Source organism: Oncorhynchus keta, chromosome 6, assembly GCF_023373465.1.
Source record: "Oncorhynchus keta strain PuntledgeMale-10-30-2019 chromosome 6, Oket_V2, whole genome shotgun sequence".
NCBI lineage: Eukaryota > Metazoa > Chordata > Actinopteri > Salmoniformes > Salmonidae > Oncorhynchus > Oncorhynchus keta.
In genome coordinates, this window is record NC_068426.1 from 15,419,462 (window position 1) to 15,439,996 (window position 20,535).

The 20,535-nt window shown below is 45.4% G+C and overlaps 1 protein-coding gene across 2 annotated transcripts; it reads left to right on the forward strand.

The window, feature by feature from the left end:
• Positions 1 to 807: 807 nt before the first annotated feature.
• Positions 808 to 20,201, forward strand: LOC118384829 (gamma-aminobutyric acid receptor subunit rho-3-like). Of its 2 annotated transcripts, none has more exons than XM_052520888.1 (9): positions 808 to 1,364; positions 2,333 to 2,445; positions 9,856 to 9,923; positions 10,520 to 10,743; positions 10,906 to 10,988; positions 12,035 to 12,172; positions 15,658 to 15,810; positions 19,324 to 19,517; positions 19,767 to 20,201. In XM_052520888.1, the coding sequence occupies exons 1-9, from the start codon at positions 1,222 to 1,224 to the stop codon at positions 20,091 to 20,093; spliced, it is 1,443 nt and encodes a 480-aa protein (XP_052376848.1). In that variant the 5' UTR covers positions 808 to 1,221; the 3' UTR covers positions 20,094 to 20,201. The 2 variants fall into 2 exon arrangements, with proteins under 2 accessions (XP_052376848.1, XP_052376849.1); XM_052520889.1 differs by lacking the exon at positions 808 to 1,364 and adding an exon at positions 1,668 to 1,740.
• The last annotated feature ends 334 nt before the right edge of the window (positions 20,202 to 20,535 follow it).

Consider the following 20,535-nt stretch of genomic DNA (forward strand, 5'->3'; position numbering starts at 1 on the left):
GATGACGATTGTAGAAGAGCAACGGTATTGTTACGAGCACTATTCCTGTAATAATCCACCAAATCAGAGGTGTCTGTTCCTCTCTTAATATCCTGCTTATCATCTCAACTCTGATTGCTCTACCTCACCTCATTTTGTCACACAGATGCTCAACTAATCTAGTGGCATTAAACATTTGATGGTTGTCATTTGGCTATCCATCTCCATAGCTCCAGATTAGCTGGATGTTGACTGTTGATGCTTTGCAGATGTTAAGAGGAGGATTTAGGAGGAGATTTAAGTGATATGCTAAAAAAAGATTTGGGGGTAGCAGAGTGCATGACTGTGAGGTTTAGATGAATGACTGGCATATGGCAGACCCTGGCATTCAACTGTATGCAACGGTAGGTTTACAGCGGTATAGTACCAAAGGGATAGGATTGTTGTGCTGACAGGATAGCAATAACTGGACATACTGGCATTGCCAGATAGTATAAACCTATTTTATGGTCAATGGTTTAAATAAATCCATGGTAGCTATCCAAAATGCACAGATGCTTTTCTAAAAATCTGAATAAGCAAGTGGAACGAATATATTGAAATCTGTTCCTGCTGACATCGCAATCACAAAGCAATTCTAGGGAAAACCCTGGATCCATACTCTGAATGTGGGCTACATGCTTTTTCTTTTTATCTAGGGAGAATCATGATTAGAAACTGTTGGTTGTGTTATCCCCAGCCCGCCCTCCCCTGGCTCCAGTTTGTAGGTTACTGAAAGATTTCAGCAACCACACATAAGAAGATTAGAGAGGAATTAACATCATTCCTTTGTCATTATAGGAATAAATTGATATTTGGTTTTAATCAGAGGGAGGGGAGAGAGGAGAGCAGGGAGAACAGGATGTGCCCTGAGTAGCATAGAAGCATGAGCCAAAGGGACTGGCTCTAGGACACGGGCAGGCGAAAACACAAGCTGGAGGAACATTTTGTGGCACTGGAGCTGATAGTTGGATGCCTGGATCAACGTGCAGCATGTAACAGAGGACGAGAGGGTTGTATAACACAGATCTCTCAGAGCTCTGCTTGTCCGCTGTGAGGTGGAATGGGTGCTGCTGGGATATGGATGGGCCACCGGACGGGGACAGTCGGGGCGTCCCACTGACCTCCTGGAAGATCTCTGAGAGATAGACTCAGACGCATTGGAAAGACTTCCTGGTTGCTCCAGCTCTTCCAACCCCAGGCATGAACCTGGTGCTCCTGGCCTTCAGGCTGATGTGCCTGGCCTGGCTGTGGCCTGTCACACTGCTCAACGGCAGCCACCGACCCAACAAGAGGAGGCACAAGGACGTGTACCTTGGGGAGAACACCAAGAACCAACATGGAGGGTGAGCCAGAGTCTAGGGGTGTGGTCCCACTGGAGTTGTGTTATGTTCTTGTCAAGGGTTGTGTTTGCTTATCTTTTCTGTTTGGTTTGAAGCTGGTTTGTGTATAGTTCTGGAAGCAATGTTTCATTTAGTATACACACCACAGGATGTTACTGTTCTGTTGATCTGTTGTCTGATTGACATGGTTAAAAGGTTGTTTTGGGGAGGAGTTGTATTGTTTAACATGGAATGCTATTCATAGATGCAATGCATCAATCCAATCTCTGTGAATAAAAAAACACTGATGGTGAATTTACCATGGTTGAGTGAATAATCTCCAATGTGTGCTGGGACAGACGTCATTACTGCAGTGCATTGTGAATAAAGGCCAGGGCAGGTGAGGTAACCACAGGGACTTAGAGGTAATATCAGGGTCCCGAGTTTGGGTGGGGACACCTCGTAAGAGAGAAGCAGTAATTTCTGGGAAATGATGGAGAGGGGATTTGATAAGGGGTTTGAGTGTACGCCAGAATAATTTGTAAAAATAGAGCTGTTTGTGTTTCTGTAGTATGGGTATAAATAGTTTGATTGTAAAATGAGAATAACAGTTGACTGAAGTTTTGTATGATGCTATTTAAAGGATTTGCGAGTGATGATGCAGGGTCTGTTGTCACTCAAATTGGAGGGATTCATCAATCATGTAATTTGACCCTCTGCTAACTGTGATGTGATTTTAATAAGACATAAAGTGAAATTAATCATTCTTAACAGCTAAGAGAGTGTTTGTCTCTCCGTGTGTGTGTGTGTGTGTGTGTGTGTGTGTGTGTGTGCGTGCGTGCGTGCGTGCGTGCGTGCGTGCGTGCGTGCGTGCGTGCGTGCGCGCGCGTGTGTGTGTGTGTGTGTGTGTGTGTGTGCCAGTTGGTGTGAGTGTGTATTTCTTAGGAAAGATTACATCTGATAAGCTGATCTGTGTCTGCTTTGCTCCTCAGACGAATAGACTTTAAGATGAAAAAGTCTGACAGCACCAAGTCCCTGCTAATTAAATCTGAACAGCTGCTCCGTATCGAGGACCATGACTTTGCAATGCGGCCTGGCTTTGGAGGTAAGACCATCCCCCCCAGTCTCCTTTGGCATGGTGGGCATACAACATATTTGCATGTGGTTGAACTATGACAACATGAAGTTTGGATGTGACTGTGTGTGCTTTTACCAGCAGCTGTTGGGTTTGACTCATTAATTAAGAGTGAATGGGGAGGTCAAGGGTCTTTCGAGGGAGGGAGGGAGGGAGGGAGGGAGGGAGGGAGGGAGGGAGGGAGGGAGGGAGGGAGGGGGGAGGGAGGGAGAGGACAATGGAGCTTTACCTACAGTAATTTGTTTTTATAGATAGTCCATAACGTGCCACACAGCAGATGTGACAGATTAGGTATAATTCAGGAAGAGGCAGCATTAACGCTAGTACTGTGGCTTGTATGCTTTCTCCTGGAGCAGAAAGTAGGTTACAGTGTCATCTTTTGTAACACCCCATCCCCAAAAAAATCACTGACCCAGATTGTCTGCAGAGCCTAGCAGACAGAGACAGCCTGCAGCCGAGAACACAGATGTTAGAACTATAGTAATCTGGATTATAGTCCATGCTTTCTGAAACAATACCAAATGCTAAATCTTTACTGGGCAGTCCAGAGCAGCAAAGAGCATACATACTACCGCAGTATGGTCATTAGGTGTTCAGAAAGGGTTAGATTGAACTACAGATCATGTGTGTCAGTGTTTGGGGTCCCACTGTAAACTGTCACTGCACCATGTATTTACATAGCAGTCATACTTGTGGTCCTTCTGTAGCTCAGTTGGTAGAGCATGGCGCTTGTAACGCCAGGGTAGTGGGCTCGATTCCCGGGACCACCCATACGTAGAATGTATGCACACATGACTGTAAGTTGCTTTGGATAAAAGCGTCTGCCAAATGGCATATATATATATATATGGCATATATATACTGAAGGCTATAATGACAGTTTAGCTACATATTTCTAAATGTGGTGTGATGGCATGTTATGGAATTATGTGCATTTAGGTTTCCATCTGGCTGTTTTCCTATCGATTCCAAACTATCCCTGTGTTTTGTCTGTGTTTGTTTCTGTGTTTGTTTCTGTGTTTGTTTCTGTGTTGTCTAGGCGAGGTGGGGTGAGGTAGATGGAGGAAGTTAATCCCTGTAATGTTGAAATGAGATTGGGCAGGTCACAGAGAAGGGTACATTTGGTGGAATTGAAATTAGGAAACCATTTTTCCCTGAAATTGCTTATCTTTCAAAGAACTCATTTTGATACTGCCATGAGCACTTTAATCCTACCAAGGCAGATATGTAACTCAGTCTGTTAGCTCTACTGACTCGTGTGAGACAGGGGCAGTCTAACTCAAACCCCTGTCATGTATTTTGAGGGAATATGGAATTGCTCCTCCTTCATAGGGTATGTCAGAACGGTAGATGCATGTATCTTGATTCTAGATGGATGTATCTTGATTCTAGATGGATGTATCTTGATTCTAGATGGACGTATCTTGATTCTAGATGGATGTATCTTGATTCTAGATGGACGTATCTTGATTCTAGATGGATGTATCTTGATTCTAGATGGACGTATCTTGATTCTAGATGGACGTATCTTGATTCTAGATGGATGTATCTTGATTCTAGATGGATGTATCTTGATTCTAGATGGATGTATCTTGATTCTAGATGGATGTATCTTGATTCTAGATGGATGTATCTTGATTCTAGATGGATGTATCTTGATTTTAGATGGATGTATCTTGATTCTAGATGGATGTATCTTGATTCTAGATGGGTGTATCTTGATTCTAGATGGATGTATCTTGATTCTAGATGGATGTATCTTGATTCTAGATGGATGTATCTTGATTCTAGATGGATGTATCTTGATTCTAGATGGATGTATCTTGATTCTAGATGGATGTATCTTGATTCTAGATGGATGTATCTTGATTCTAGATGGATGTATCTTGATTCTAGATGGATGTATCTTGATTCTAGATGGATGTATCTTGATTCTAGATGGATGTATCTTGATTTTAGATGGATGTATCTTGATTCTAGATGGGTGTATCTTGATTCTAGATGGATGTACACTACCGTTCAAAAGTTTGTGGTCACTTAGAAATGTCCTTGTTTTTGAAAGAAATTTTAAAAGTCTGTCCTATAAAATAACATAAAATTGATCAGAAATACAGTGCACACATTGTTAATGTTGTTAATGACTATTGTAGCTGGAAACGGCTGATTTTTAATGGAATATCTACATAGGCTTACAGAGGCCCATTATCAGCAACCATCACTCCTGTGTTCCAATGGCACGTTGTGTTAGCTAATCCAGGTTTATCATTTTAAAAGGCTAATTGATCATTACAAAACCCTTTTGCAATTATGTTAGCACAGCTGAAAACTGTTGTTCTGATTAAACAAGCAGCTTTCTTTAGACTAGTTGAGTATCTAGAGCATCAGCACTTGTGGAGTCGATTACCTGCTCAAAATGTCCAGAAACAAATAACTTTCTTCTGAAACTCGTCAGTCTATTCTTGTTCTAAGAAATGAGGGTGAGAAATTGCCAAGAAACTGAAGATCTCGTACAACGCTGTGTACTACTCCCTTCACAGAACAGCTCAAACTAGCTCTAACCAGAATAGAAAGAGGAGTGGGAGGCCCGGTGCACAATTGAGCAAGATAAGTACATTAGTGTCTAGTTTTGAAAACAGACATCTCACAAGTCCTCAACTGGCAGCTTCATTAAATAGTACCCGCAAAACACCGGTCTCAACGTCAACAGTGAAGAGGCGACTCCGGGATGCTGGCCTTCTAGGCAGAGTTCCTCTGTCCAGTGTCTGTGCTCTTTTGCCCATCTTAATCTTTTCTTTTAATGGCCAGTCTGAGATATGGCTTTTTCTTTGCCACTCTGCCTAGAAGGCCAGCCTCCCAGAGTCGCCTCTTCACTGTTGACGTTGACACTGGTGTTTTGCTGGTTTTCTAATTATCAGTAAACTTGGATTAGTTAACACAACGTGCCATCGGAACACAGGAGTGATGGTTGCTGATAATGGGCCTCTGTACGCCTATGTAGCTATTCCATTAAAAATCTTCCGTTTCCAGCTACAATAGTCATTTACAACATTAACAATGTCTACACTGTATTTCTGATCAATTTGATGTTATTTTAATGGATGAAATGTTTTGCTTTTCTTTCAGAAACAAGGACATTTCTGTGACCCCAAAATTTTGAACAGTAGTGTATATTGATTATAGATGGATGTATATTGATTATAGATGGATGTATATTGATTATAGATGGATGTATATTGATTATATACAGAGGTATATTGATTATATACAGAAGTATATTGATTATAGATGGATGTATATTGATTATAGATAGAGGTATATTGATTATAGATTGAGGTATGTTGATTATATACAGAGGTATATTGATTATAGATTGAGGTATGTTGATTATATACAGAGCTATATTGATTATAGATTGAGGTATGTTGATTATATACAGAGGTATATTGATTATAGATGGATGTATATTGATTATAGATTGAGGTATGTTGATTATATACAGAGGTATATTGATTATAGATGGATGTATATTGATTATAGATTGAGGTATGTTGATTATATACAGAGATATATTGATTATAGATTGAGGTATGCTGATTATATACAGAGGTATATTAATTATAGATTGAGGTATGTTGATTATATACAGAGGTATATTGATTATAGATGGATGTATATTGATTATAGATTGAGGTATGTTGATTATATACAGAGGTATGTTGATTATAGATGGATGTATATTGATTATAGATGGATGTATATTGATTATAGATTGAGGTATATTGATTATATACAGGGGTATATTGATTATAGATGGATGTATATTGATTATAGATGGATGTATCTTGATTATAGATTGAGGTATATTGATTATATACAGAGGTATATTGATTATAGATGGATGTATATTGATTATAGATGGATGTATCTTGATTATAGATTGAGGTATGTTGATTATATACAGAGGTATATTGATTATAGATAGAGGTATATTGATTATATACAGAGGTATATTGATTATAGATTGAGGTATGTTGATTATATACAGAAGTATATTGATTATAGATAGAGGTATGTTGATTATATACAGAGGTATATTGATTATATACAGAGGTATATTGATTATAGATGGATGTATCTTGATTATAGATTGAGGTATGTTGATTATAGATGCATGTATATTGATTATATAGAGAGGTATATTGATTATAGATTGAGGTATGTTGATTATAGATTGAGATATGTTGATTATAGATGGATGTATCTTGATTATAGATTGAGGTATGTTGATTATATACAGAGGTATATTGATTATAGATGGATGTATCTTGATTATAGATTGATGTATGTTGATTATAGATGGATGTACATTGATTATAGATGGATGTATATTGATTATAGATGGAAATATGATCATTATACTGTAGACGGAGGTACAGTAGCAGTCAAAAGTTTTGACACACCTACTCATTCAAGGGTTTTTCTTTATTTGTACTATTTTCTACGTGGAAGAATAATAGTGAAGATATCAAAGCTATGAAATAACACATATGGAATCACGTAGTAACCAAAAAAGTGTTCAACAAATCAAAATATATTTTATATTTGAGATTCTTCAAAGTAGCCACCCTTTGCCTTGAAGACAGCTTTGCCTACTCTTGGCATTCTCTCAACCAGTTTCATGAAGTAGTCACCTGGAATGCATTTCAATTAACAGGTGTGCGTTGTTAAAAGTTAATCTGTGGAATTTCTTTCCTTCTTAATGGATAGCCCTATTTGGTTAAAGACCAAGTCCATATTATGGCAAGAACAGCTCAAATAAGCAAAGAGAAACGACAGTCCATCATTACTTTAAGACATGAAAGTCAGTCAATCCTGAAAATTTGAAGAACTTTAAAGGTTTCTTCAAGTGCAGTCGCAAAAACCATCAAGCACTATGATGAAACTGGCTCTTATGAGGACTGGCACAGGAAAGGAAGACCCAGAGTTAATGCTGCTGCAGAGGATAAGTTCAGTAGATTTACCAGCCTCAGAAATTGCAGCCCAAAGAAATGCTTCACAGAGTTCAAGTAACAGACATCTCAACTTCAACTGTTCAGAAGATACTGCATGAATCAGGCCTTCATGGTCGAATTGCTGCAGAGAAACCACTACTAAAGGACACCAATAAGAAGAAGAGACTTGCTTGGGCCAAGAAACGCGAGCAATGGACATTAGACGGTGGAAATCTGTCCTTGGTCGGATGAGTCCAAATTTGAGATTATTGTTTCCAACCACTGTGTCATTGTGAGACGTAGAGTAGGTGAACAGATGATCTCCGCATGTGTGGTTCCCACCGAGAAGCATGGAGGAGGAGGTGTGATGGTGTGGGGGTGCTTTGCTGGTGATACTATCTGTGATTTATTTAGAATTCAAGGCACTTTTAACCAGCATGACTACCACCGCATTCTGCAGCAATACGCCATCCCATCTGGTTTGCGTTGAGTGGGACTATCATTTGTTTTTCAACAGGACAATGACCCAACGCACCTCCAGGCGGCGTAAGGGCTATTTGATCAAGAAGGACAGTGACGGAGTGCAGATTCAGAAGACCTGACCTCCACAATCACCTGACCTTAACCCAATTGAGATGGTTTGGGATGAGTTGGACTGTAGACTGAAGGAAAAGCAGCCAACAAGTGCAACAGTCTTGAAGGGAACTCCTTCAAGACTGTTGGAAAAAGCATTCCAGATGAAGCTGGTTGAGAGAATGCCAAGAGTGTACAAAGCTGTCATCAAGGCAAAGAGTGGCTACTTTGAAGAATCTAAAATCTAAAAATAGATTTAGATTTTTTTAACACTTTTTCAGTTCCTACATTTTATAAAATTTTATTTTACCTTTGTTTAACTAGGCAAGTCAGTTAAGAACAAATTCTTATTTTCAGTGACGGCCTAGGAACAGTGGGTTAACTGCCTTGTTCAGGGGCAGAACATGATTCCATATCTATTATTTCGTAGTTTTGATGTCTTCTCTATTATTCTACAATTTGGGGCGGCAGGGTAGCCTAGTGGTTAGAGCATTGGACGAGTAAACAAAAGGTTGCAAGTTCAAATCCCCGAGCTGACAAGGTACAAATCTGTCATTCTGCCCCTGAACAGGCAGTTAACCCACTGTTCCTAGGCCATCATTGAAAATAAGAATTTGTTCTTAACTGACTTGCCTAGTAAAATAAACAAAAATCCTTGAATGAGTAGGTGTGTCCAAACTTTTGACTGGTAGTGTATATTGATTATAAACGGATGTATCTTGATTATACTGTAGATGGATGTATATTGATTATAGATGGGTGTTTATTGATTATAGATGGACCTATATTGATTATAGATGGACCTATATTGATTATAGACAGATGTGGTAGGTTTGATATGATAAGGACTTATTGAATGAAAGGAGATATGGAGAGAATCCATTTATTAGTTTGGTGACACAGCGTCTCTGGGATCCCTAAGTTATGAGGATGCTGTGTCTTTGGGGAGGGGAGGTGTGGGGTCATCCGTGTGTCTTTGGGGAGGGGAGGTGTGGGGTCATCCGTGTGTCTTTGGGGAGGGGAGGTGTGGGGTCATCCGTGTGTCTTTGGGGAGGGGAGGTGTGGGGTCATCCGTGTGTCTTTGGGGAGGGGAGGTGTGGGGTCATCCGTGTGTCTTTGGGGAGGGGAGGTGTGGAGTCATCCGTGTGTCTTTGGGGAGGGGAGGTGTGGGGTCATCCGTGTGTCTTTGGGGAGGGGAGGTGTGGGGTCATCCGTGTGTCTTTGGGGAGGGGAGGTGTGGGGTCATCCGTGTGTCTTTGGGGAGGGGAGGTGTGGGGTCATCCGTGTGTCTTTGGGGAGGGGAGGTGTGGGGTCATCCGTGTGTCTTTGGGGTTTTGTGGGGTCCTCTAGCCTGCAGCAGTATTCAGCGGGCAGAGTGATGGATAATCTCAAAATAGGGCTTAGCTGACGAATGTTCAGCGTGACCACAGTGTCACAGTATCTCTGTTGAGACCAAGCATAGCCCAAAGTTGCTCTTTGACCCCCTTGTTAGGGTTTCTCTCTTATTCACAATTTGTTTACCCTAAATTGCATTTCAAGTATAGTGTTTGGGTTGATTTACAAATATTTTGGTCTTAAAGAGAACATTTCTCACGAACTGTATAACTAAGGCTGCATGTGCAGACAGATGTGATATATTTGTGATAGGTCTTGTGAAACACAGTGAGGTCATGAAACAGCTTTCAGGTTGAGTAGGACATGCTAAAGCCTTGAGTCATGAATCCATATGACAGCACACCGCCAAAAGCCTGATTAAACTTGCTCTCCCTGTCAAGATATACATGTGAAATCTCAAGCTGTTTTTTCTCCCATGCAGGGGCAGCTATTCCTGTGGGCATAGACGTGCAGGTGGAGAGCATTGACAGTATATCTGAAGTCAACATGGTAAGTCTATAAACCTCTGTGTGTAAGTGTGTGCTTTTGTGTGTGACCAACACACTGAAACTCACTTTCACAAAATGAGACAACCCATATATTCTGTCCCTCATCATTAAAGGGATAGTTCACCCAAATTACAAAATTACACATTAGTTTCCTTACCCGGTAAGCAGTTTATGAACAAGTAAAAAAAAAATGCTAATATCAGTACCATGACTTAAATGAGATTTGTGCTATTAATGCTAAAATGTTAGCATTTGGAAGCAGTGCCAGACAAACCAAAGCATGAATCGCTGTCATACCTTGTTCATAGACTACTTACAGGGTAAGGAAACCAATGTGTACATTTGTAATTTGGGGGAACTATAACTCTAAGTGTTGGAACTATATTCTACTTTATTATGACCAATTTAATGTTGAGGCATAACAGTCACCTCAAATATAGATTTTAAACACGTAGAACCTGCATTACCCTGTCTCTCGACCTACTGTACATACAAATAATTTTTGTGAACCATTATTGACATACAATTACTCTTTTGATAATGTGCTAGTTTGTCTATTGGGCCTAAGCTTTGGTGTGTGTTGGTGTGTTTGTATAGGACTTCACCATGACTCTGTACCTGAGACACTACTGGCAGGACGACCGGCTGGCCTTCCCTTCCAGCAGCAACAGGAGTCGGACATTTGACGCTCGGCTGGTGAAGAAGATCTGGGTGCCAGACGTGTTCTTTGTCCACTCCAAACGTTCCTTCATCCATGACACGACCATGGAGAACATCATGCTGAGAGTGTACCCTGACGGCAACATTCTCTACAGTGTCAGGTAGACGGAGAACGGGCCTCCTTTACCACAGGAAGCGTAAGGCCTTTAGGATAGTGTACCATCCTATACTATTGCTGCTTTATACACATAGGAGACGTGGGGATTTGTTTTCCGGTGCTGTTATATTGTGGAGCATATTATTGATTGTGCTCTTCGTTTTAGGATCACTGTGACTGCTCTTTGCGCCATGGACTTCAGTAGTTTTCCGTTGGACACACAGAATTGCTCTCTGGAACTGGAGAGCTGTGAGTATAAAACAATAAGGGTATATGGGTGTAATGCGGTATATTGTATATTAGCTCACGTGTATTCATCGAAAGGAATTCAAACATAATATGGAACAGTTGGCCCTCCTCTTTTTATATAGAGAAAATCACATTTGTAATCCACGGTCAGGTCAGTTTGTGTCCATAATACATGTCTTTTTGATGCAGGATTTACCAGGGATTAAAAGTCCTGTTCATCTTTATAGGAACAGAGGCTGGGTCGTTCCATGAAATGAGTGCCATTTTGCACCCCTTTGATATTCTAAGTAGAAATTGTGCAAAGATATTTCATTTTAAAAGCTTGTTTTATTAAAGTGTCCTTTAACATCGCACACAGGGACAATGAAATAAATACATTTTTATATGAATAAAGACTTCTGTATTTTGACATGTCCCTCTGTGGCTTCTAGGAAGATTTTTTAACCCACTTAACCCCAACAAGTTCACTATTATTGTAAAGACACAGTTATTTTGTTGCTTTGACAAAGTAATTTCCGAAGATGTTTATTTATGTTATTAGTGATTCATTTTAATGTTAAAAAAAGAACACTTTTTCTTCCCACCAAGGTACACTACTCAAATGGCACCTAATTGGTGGAACGACCCAGCTACAGGCAAATTGAAGTTGGTCATTTCTTATCAGTCATTTTATACACTGATGTTTCAATTGTCATGATTGTGTTAAACCTAACCTCAGGCGACAGTGCAGTGTACCTTACCCAGATTAGAACACACACACACACACACACACACACACACACACACACACACACACACACACACACACACACACACACACACACACACACACACACACACACACACACACACACACACACACACACACACACACACACACACACACACACACACATACATACAGAAAGCATGGCCCTGGTCTCAGAGAAGAGGTGGTACTACTGAATCTCGGTGTCTCCTCTCCTCTGAGGGACATAGCCCATGATTCTTCTAAGAGAGGCTACACAAAGGAGTCACCTTCTACCCTGTTCTCTCCTCTCTTGAAGATGCATACAATGAGAATGACCTCATGCTCTACTGGAAGAACGGGAACGATTCATTAAGGACTGACGAGATCGTGCTCTCACAGTTTTTTATTGAAGAATTTCACCCTTCCTTCGGGCTTGCCTTCTACAGCAGCACGGGTATGTGTGGTTGTGTTGCACCCTGATGCATAGGGACATACAGTGCTGTTCCTCGGTCCTACTCCTCTGCTCCTTAGCTTATTGTTATGTAATTTAACTGCTTTGTAAGAGCCAAAGCCAACATCCCAAACCCTCCTGCTTCTGATTCCACTCTGCCAGTCTGAGGAGAGCGAGAGTTTAGGAGATTTTCCTCCACAGAGTGTCAGTATGGAATCCTGCCCAAACCTCAGTAATAACTTGTCCATTGCATCATAGCCATGTGATGTCCCATGTGACTATCATTTTGACTAGATTCCTTCCTGTGTCATAATGAGCTCTGATTACCCAGAGGGATGGTGATGAACTGTTCCAGCAAGAGTGATTATCTTTCTCTTTTTCTCTCTCTCTCCCCCCTCTCTCTACCCCAACCCCACTCTCTCTCTCTCTCTCTCTCTCTCTCTCTCTCTCTCCCCACCACTCTCTCCCCCACCCCCTCTCGCTCTCGCTCTCTCCCTCTCCCCCCCCACCCTCCCTCTCTCTCTCTCATCACGCACCCGTCTCCCTCTCTTCCCCACACCTCTCTTTCTCCGTCATCTCCTCTCTCTCTCCCCCACCTCTCTCTTTCTTCCTCCACCCCTCTCTCTATCTCCCCCACGTCTCACCCCCACATCTCTCTCTCTCTCTCTCTCTCTCTCTCTCTCTCTCTCTCTCTCTCTCTCTCTCTCTCTCTCTCTCTCTCTCTCTCTCTCGCTCTCTACCACCCCTCTTCTCTTTGTCCCCTAACTCTCTCTCTACCCCCACCTCTCTATCTCTCTATCTCACCCACCTCTCTCACACCTCTCTATCTCCCCACCCCTCTCTTTTCTCTCTTCCCCCACCCCTCTCTTTCTCTCTTCCCCCACCCCTCTCTTTCTCTCTTCCCCCACACCTCTCTTTCTCGCCCACCCCTCTCTTTCTCTCTTCCCCCACACATGTCTTTCTCCGCCACCCCCTCTTTCTCTGCATCCCCTCTTCCCCCCAACTCTATCTTTCTTCCCCACTCCTCTCTCTCTCTCCCCCACCTTTCCCTCTCCCACCCCCTCTCTGTCCCCCACCTCTCTCTACCCAACCTCTCTCTCTCTCTCCCCAACCTCTCTCTCTCTCCCCCCACCTTTCCCTCTCCCACCCCCTCTCTGTCCCCCCCACCTCTCTCTACCCAACCCTCTCTCTCTCCCCATCTCTCTCTCTCTTCCCCCATTTTCTCTTTCTCCCACATTCCCCTCTCTCTCTCCCCCTCTCTCTCCCCCACCTCTTTCTCCCCCACCCCTTTCTGTCCACCAACTCTCTCAACCCAACCTCTCTCTCTCTCCACCACCCCTCTTTCTCTGTCTCCCCTCACCTCTCACCCCTCCCACTGCTCTCTCTTCCCACACCCCTCTCTCTCTCTCCCCACACCCCCCTCTCTCTCCACACCCCCTCTCTCTATCCCCCCACCCCCTCTCTCTCTCCCACACCCCCTCTCTCTCCACACACCCACCTCTCTCTCTCCCCACACCCCCCTCTCTCTCTCCACACCCCCCTCTCTCTCCCCCACCCATCTCTCTCTCCGTACCCACCTCTGTCTCTCTCTCTCTCTCTCTCCCACATCTCCGCTCTCTCCCCCATCTCTTTCTCTCTCACATCTCCTCTCTCTCTCCCCCACCCCTCTCTCTCTCACATTCTCAACCACCCCTCTTTCTCTATCCCCCACCCCTCTTTCTCTATCCCCCCTCTCTCTCTCTCTCTCTCTCTCTCTCTCTCTCTCTCTCTCTCTCTCTCTCTCTCTCTCTCTCTCTCTCTCTCTCTCTCTCTCTCTCTCTCTCTCTCTCTCCCCACCTCTCCTCCTCTCTCTCTCTCTCTCTCTCTCTCTCTCCCCACCTCTCCCTCTCCCACCCTCTCTCTCTCTCTCTCTCTCCCCCCACCTAACTCTCTCTCTCTCTCTCTCTCTCTCTCTCTCTCTCTCTCTCTCTCTCTCTCTCTCTCTCTCTCTCCCACCTCTCCCTCTCCCACCCCTATCTCTCTCTCTCCCCACCTAACTCTCTCTTCCTCCACCTCTCTCTCCACAACCTCTCTCCACACCTGTCTCTCCCCAACCTCTCTCTCTCTCTCGCTCTCCACCACCCCTCTTTCTACCTCTCCCCCACCTCTCACTTTCCCCCACTGCTCTCTCTACTCCAACCCTCTCTTTCTCCCTATATCATCTCTCTGTCTCGCTCTCCACCACCCCTCTCTCTCCCTCTCTCTCCCCACCTCTCCCTCTCCCACCCCTCTCTCTCTCTCTCTCTCTCCCCACCCAACTCTCTCTCTCACTCTCTCTCTCTCTCTCTCTCTCTCTCTCTCTCTCTCTCTCTCTCTCTCTCTCTCTCTCTCTCTCTCTCTTTCTCTCTCTCTCCCCCACCTCTCCCTCTCCCACCCTCTCTCTCTCTCCCCACCTAACTCTCTCTTCCCCCACCTCTCTCTCCACAACCTCTCTCTCTCTCCACACCTGTGTCTCCCCAACCTCTCTCTCTCTCTCTCTCTCGCTCTCCACCACCCCTCTTTCTACCTCTCCCCCACCTCTCACTTTCCCCCCACTGCTCTCTCTCCTCCAACCCTCTCTTTCTCCCTATATCATCTCTCTGTCTCGCTCTCCACCACCCCTCTCTCTCCCTCTCTCTCCCCTCACCTCTCTCTCCCCCACCTCTCACTCTCTGTCCCCAACTCTCTCTCCACCACCCCTCTTTCTCTCTTTCCCCCACCCCTCTATCTCTTTATCTCTCTCCCCCCACCTCTCTCTCACCCAATGCTCTCTATCCCCCACCCCTCTCTCTCCTCCCATCCCTCTCTCTCTCTCGCTCTCCACCACTATTCTTTCTCTCTCTCCCCCACCTCTCTCTTCCTTCCCCCACCGCTCTCGCTCTCTCCCCCACTGCTCTCTCTCTCCCCCACCCCCTCTCTCTCTATACCCACCTCTCTCTCTCCCCCACCCCCTCTCTCTCTATCCCCACCTCTCTCTTTCTCCCACATCACCCCTGTCTCTCTCTCCCTCTCTCTCTCTCTCTCTCTCTCTCTCTCTCTCCCACCCCACTCTCTCTCCCCCACCACTCTCTCTCTCTCCCACCCACTCTCTCTCTCTCTCTCCCCACCTCTCTCTCTCTTCCCCCACCCCTCTTTCCCCCTCTGACCTCTCTCTCTCTTTCCTCCCACCTCTCTCTCTCTCTGGCTCTGATCCACACCCCTCTCTCCACCCCCCCCTCTCTCTCTCTCTCGCTCTCTCTCCCATCCCAATCTTTCTCTCTTCCCCATCTATCTCTCTCTGTCCCTCACCCCTCTCTTTCTCTCTCTAACACCCTTCTTTCTCTCTCTCCCCCACTTCTCTCTCTCCCCCACCTATCTTTCCCCCACCCACCTCTCCCCTCCCCTCTCTCTCCCCACACCTCTCTCTCTCTCTCTCGTTCTTTCCCCCCACCCCTCTCTCTCTCCCCACCACCCCTCTCTCTCCACCCCAGGTTGGTATAACAGGCTCTACATAAACTTCATCCTCAGGCGGCACATCTTCTTCTTCATGCTGCAGACCTATTTCCCCACCATGCTGATGGTGATGCTCTCCTGGGTGTCCTTCTGGATTGACAGGAGGGCTGTGCCCGCCCGGGTTTCTCTGGGTACAGTACTGATACTCTCACTGCTAGTATGAGGGTTTTTGAAGGAATCTCCAGAAAATAACCTAAGCTCACAAAATGAGCAGAGAAACCTCACAAGGCCATCAGTATTTTCTGTACAGTATTCTTGATGCATCTCCATAAATTAAAGTGGGTGGGTGCTTTACCTTTCTCTTCCTTGTCACACCCCTGTTATTACCGCAAGGGGGACGGTTGTGCACCAATTTCCTATTGTGTTCCTGCTGTGAATGGACAGGTGAATATGAGTCTGCAACTTTTGACAGTTGCCAGAGCATAACTGAAACTGAACACAGTGACAAAGAATGTTTAGTTCTGCACATGACTACAGTCACCTGCACCAGGCGAGATCCCTTCAGGCAGTGTGGTGTGTGTCTGTGAAAGGTTGTTTGTTTTGCAAAGAAAGAGAAAGGGAGGGAGAGGGAAGAGCAAGAGAGAGAGCCAGAGAAAAGGAGACAGATGTGAATAATGTGGACTTTACTAATGCAGCAGTGTGAGGTGTTTGCTTCACCCTGTGAGCAGCGCAGGTCTTTAGAGGCTCATACCGTAACAAAAGCTGTGGCCTAATTTACCTCTTCAGCTCAACAACAAAAAATAAAGAAATGTCATCCCCATTCACAGAGACTTTGTGTTTACACACTGATATCTATTTTTATAAATGAAACCTATCTTCCCACTTCAGAGGAAAAAAGAGGAAATGTACATGTACAGCTAGCTGCTCATGTAAGTAGAGCTCAAAGTACAGACTCCTACACCATTTACTGTTTTACTTTCCATCCATCTATGCTAAACCTGTCACACCGTGGTCATAGTATTTTGTGTTTTCCTTAATTATTTGTTCAGGCCAGGGTGTGACATGGGGTTATTGTGTTGTCGTATTGGGGTTTTTGTAGGCATTGGGATTGTGGTTGATTAGGGGTGTGTCTAGTTTAGGCTTGGCTGCCTGAGGGGGTTCTCAATCAGAGTCAGGTGATTCTTGTTGTCTCTGATAGGGAACCGTATTTAGGTAGCCTGGGTTTCACTGTGTATTTCGTGGGTGATTGTTCCTGTCTCTGTGTAGTTGTTCACCAGACAGGCTGTATTAGGTTTTCACGTTCCGTTTGTTGTTTTTGTATTTATTAAGTTATTTCATGTATCGTAATTTGTTTCATTAAAGAGATGAGTAACCACCACGCTGCATTTCGGTCCGACTCTCTTTCGACAAACGAAGAACGCCGTTACAGAATCACCCACCACACACGGACCGAGTGGCGTGGTTACAGGCAGCGACAGCAGGAGCAGCGAAGGGAGGACGTTATGGACATCAGAAGCATGGAGTATACGACGTGGGATGAAATAGACAGGTGGGCGGTCGACCCAGAGAGAGTGCCGGAGCCCGCCTGGGATTCGCTGGAGCAGTGCGAAGAGGGCTATAGGAGAATGGAGTTGGAGAGGCAATCACGACGGCGCAGAGGAAAGCCCGTGAGTCAGCCCCAAAAATTTATTGGGGGGGCTCAGAGGGAGAGTGGCTGAGTCAGGAGACAGACCTGAGCCAATTGTCCTTGTTAATCGTGACGAGCCAAGGAGGAGACCAGAACCAGAGCCGGTGTTAGAGGTGAGCGAAGCGAGACTGTGAAGTAGTTAATGGGGAAGGTGGAGTGGAGAGTAATGAGGGAGTTGCTAGCTTGGTGCTTTAGGTACAAGATTCGTCCAACGGAGCGTGTCGGGGATTTGATGGCACCTGGGTCAGCGCTCCATACTCGTCCTGAGGTGCGTGTTAGTCGGCTGGTGAAAAATGTGCCAGCCTCACGCACTAGGCCTCCTGTGTACCTACCTAGCCTTGCACGTCCTGTGCCAGTCCTGCTCTCAGGCTCTCCAGTACACCTTCACGGTCCAGTCCATCCTGTGCCACCTTCACATACCAGTCCTCCGGTAGCAGCTCCCCGCACCAGGCTTCCTGTGCGTGTCCTAGGCCCAGTACCACCAGTGCCAGCACCACGCATCAGGCCTACAGTGCGCCTCGCCTCTCCTGCGCTGCCGGAGCCTCCCGCCTGTTCAGCACTATCAGAGCCTTCCTCCTCTACAGCGCTGCTGGAGTCTCTTGTCTGTTCAGCGCTTCTAGAGCCTTCCTCCTCTACAGCGCTGCCGGAGCCTCCTGCCTGTTCGGAGCAGCCTGAGCTGCCAGTCTGCATGAAGCAGCCAGAGCTGTCAGTCTGTATGAAGCAGCCAGAGCTGTCAGTCTGCAAAGAGCTGTCAGTCTGCAAGGAGCTGCCAGTCTGCAAGGAGCTGCCAGTCTGCAAGGAGCTGTCAGTCTGCAAGGAGCTGTCAGCCTGCATGGAGCAGCCAGAGCTGTCAGTCTGCAAGGAGCTGCCAGTCTGCAAGGTGCTGCCAGCCTGCATGGAGCAGCCAGAGCTGTCAGTCTGTATGAAGCAGCCAGAGCTGTCAGTCTGCATGAAGCAGCCAGAGCTGCCAGTCTGCAAAGAGCTGTCAGTCTGCAAGGAGCTGCCAGTCTGCAAGGAGCTGCCAGTCTGCAAGGAGCTGCCAGTCTGCAAGGAGCTGTCAGTCTGCAAGGAGCTGTCAGCCTGCATGGAGCAGCCAGAGCTGTCAGTCTGCATGATGCAGCCAGAGCTGTCAGTCTGCATGGAGCAGCCAGAGCTGTCAGTCTGCATAGAGCAGCAAGATCCGCCAGTCAGCCATGATCTTCTAGATCTGCCAGTCAACCAGATTCTTCCAGATCTGCCAGTCAACCAGTCTCTTCCAGATCTGCAAGTCAACCAGAATCTTCCAGATCCGCCAGCCAGCCAGGATCTACCGGAGCCTCTCAGTCCCGAGCTTCCCCTCAGTCCCGAGCTTCCCCTCAGTCCCGAGCTGCCTCAGTCCCGAGCTGCCCCTCAGTCCCGAGCTGCCCCTCAGTTCAGTGGGATTCTGGGTGAGGACAATTAGGCCATGGTCGGCGGCGAGGGTGGATTATCCCAGGACGCGAAGGGGAGGAACTATGACATTAATGGAGTGGGTTCCACGTCCCGAGCCGGAACCGCCACCATGGACAGACGCCCACCCGGACCCTCCCTATGGTTGTGAGGTGCGTCCGGGAGTCCGCACCTTAGGGGGGGGGGTTCTGTCACGCCTTGGTCATAGTATTTTGTGTTTTCCTTCATTATTTGTTCAGGCCAGGGTGTGACATGGGTTTACTGTGTTGTCGTATTGTTTTTTTTGTAGGCATTGGGATTATAAGTTATTTCATCTATTGTCATTTGTTTCATTAAAGACATGAGTAACCACCACGCTGTATTTCGGTCCGACTCTCTTTCGACAAACGAAGAACGCCGTTACAAAACCTCCACACAGTAATACACCTCACTATTTTTCCATACATTTGCCTCTCTCTTTTTATTATCAAAGGCTGTCATGGTACAAAGAGCTTTTAGGGGTGAAAGAAGGCTTAAAAAACAAATAGATCGAGAATGATACCTTAACTCAATAATCTCTCTTTCTCTCCCTTTCCCTCTGCCTCTCCAGGCATCACCACAGTTCTGACCATGTCCACCATCATCACAGGCGTGTCAGCCTCCATGCCCCAGGTCTCTTATGTGAAAGCGGTAGACATCTATCTGTGGGCCAGCTTCCTGTTTGTCTTCCTGTCCGTCATCGAGTACGCCACCGTCAACTACTTCACCACAGTGGAGGAGATGAAGAAGCTCAAGGGGGGAAAGGTCACTGACACTTATGGCGTCTATAGGGTCAAAGTTCACGGGTTCGATAAGTCACAGAGTGAGGGATCATGTGCATGGGTGTATTATGAAATATGGAATATGCTACCACTGTCAGAGCCACAATAGAAGCGCCAAAGTAGGTTATAACAACAACTATGACTGTGTCTCCCCCTATTGATCATAATGTATTCTACCATCAGAAGATCATTGAATTGAAACATTTAAATTCCCTCCCCTCTCTCTCCTCAGATCCCTGCCAATTTCAATGCCACTCAAACGATGGCCTTTGACGGATGTTACCACGACAATGACATTGACCTGATGCCATTCCCAGAGCTGCCCAGCACCCCCAACACAGAGCGGAGTCGGACGGCCACGTTGAGGAACTCGAGGAACTCTGCCGCAGAACCCCCGCCCACGGAGGGCACCAGGCTACGACGCAAAAAATCCATCAAACACAACCTCAGCTTCATCATGAGTAACAGCTACATGATCGACTCCTACTCCAGAGTCATCTTCCCCATGACCTACCTGCTGTTCAACATCATCTACTGGAGCTTGTACTCCAGTAGGTGAATAAACCATCAACAGTCTACTAACAGTTCATCATGCAGTGGGTTATTGGAGTATGTTGTCTAATGACTACTGAACTATATTACTACTGTATATTATCTATTAGGTTATTTTCACTGACAACAGCATCATCGTCAAGGCGTTGTTTTCTGCCACCCACTGGATTATGAGCTTAACCATTGGTGTCTACCAGAGTGCATTGTGGGAGTTTTGGACAGTCAAGCCCTACTGAAGAAGAGATACTATTGAGTAAATCTGCTTTTTATTGGAAACCTGTTGGAATCCGGGTTCAGGTGTGAAGTTGCTGGTGCTGTTCATGTGCTTCTGCTGGAATGCACAGTTGCTTTCCTCCCCACTGGTTTAAACATTGACTTACTGTGTATAGTATGAATTTAACTGTGCATGAAAATGAAGGTGCGTGTGTCTTTTATATCAGTGAATATCA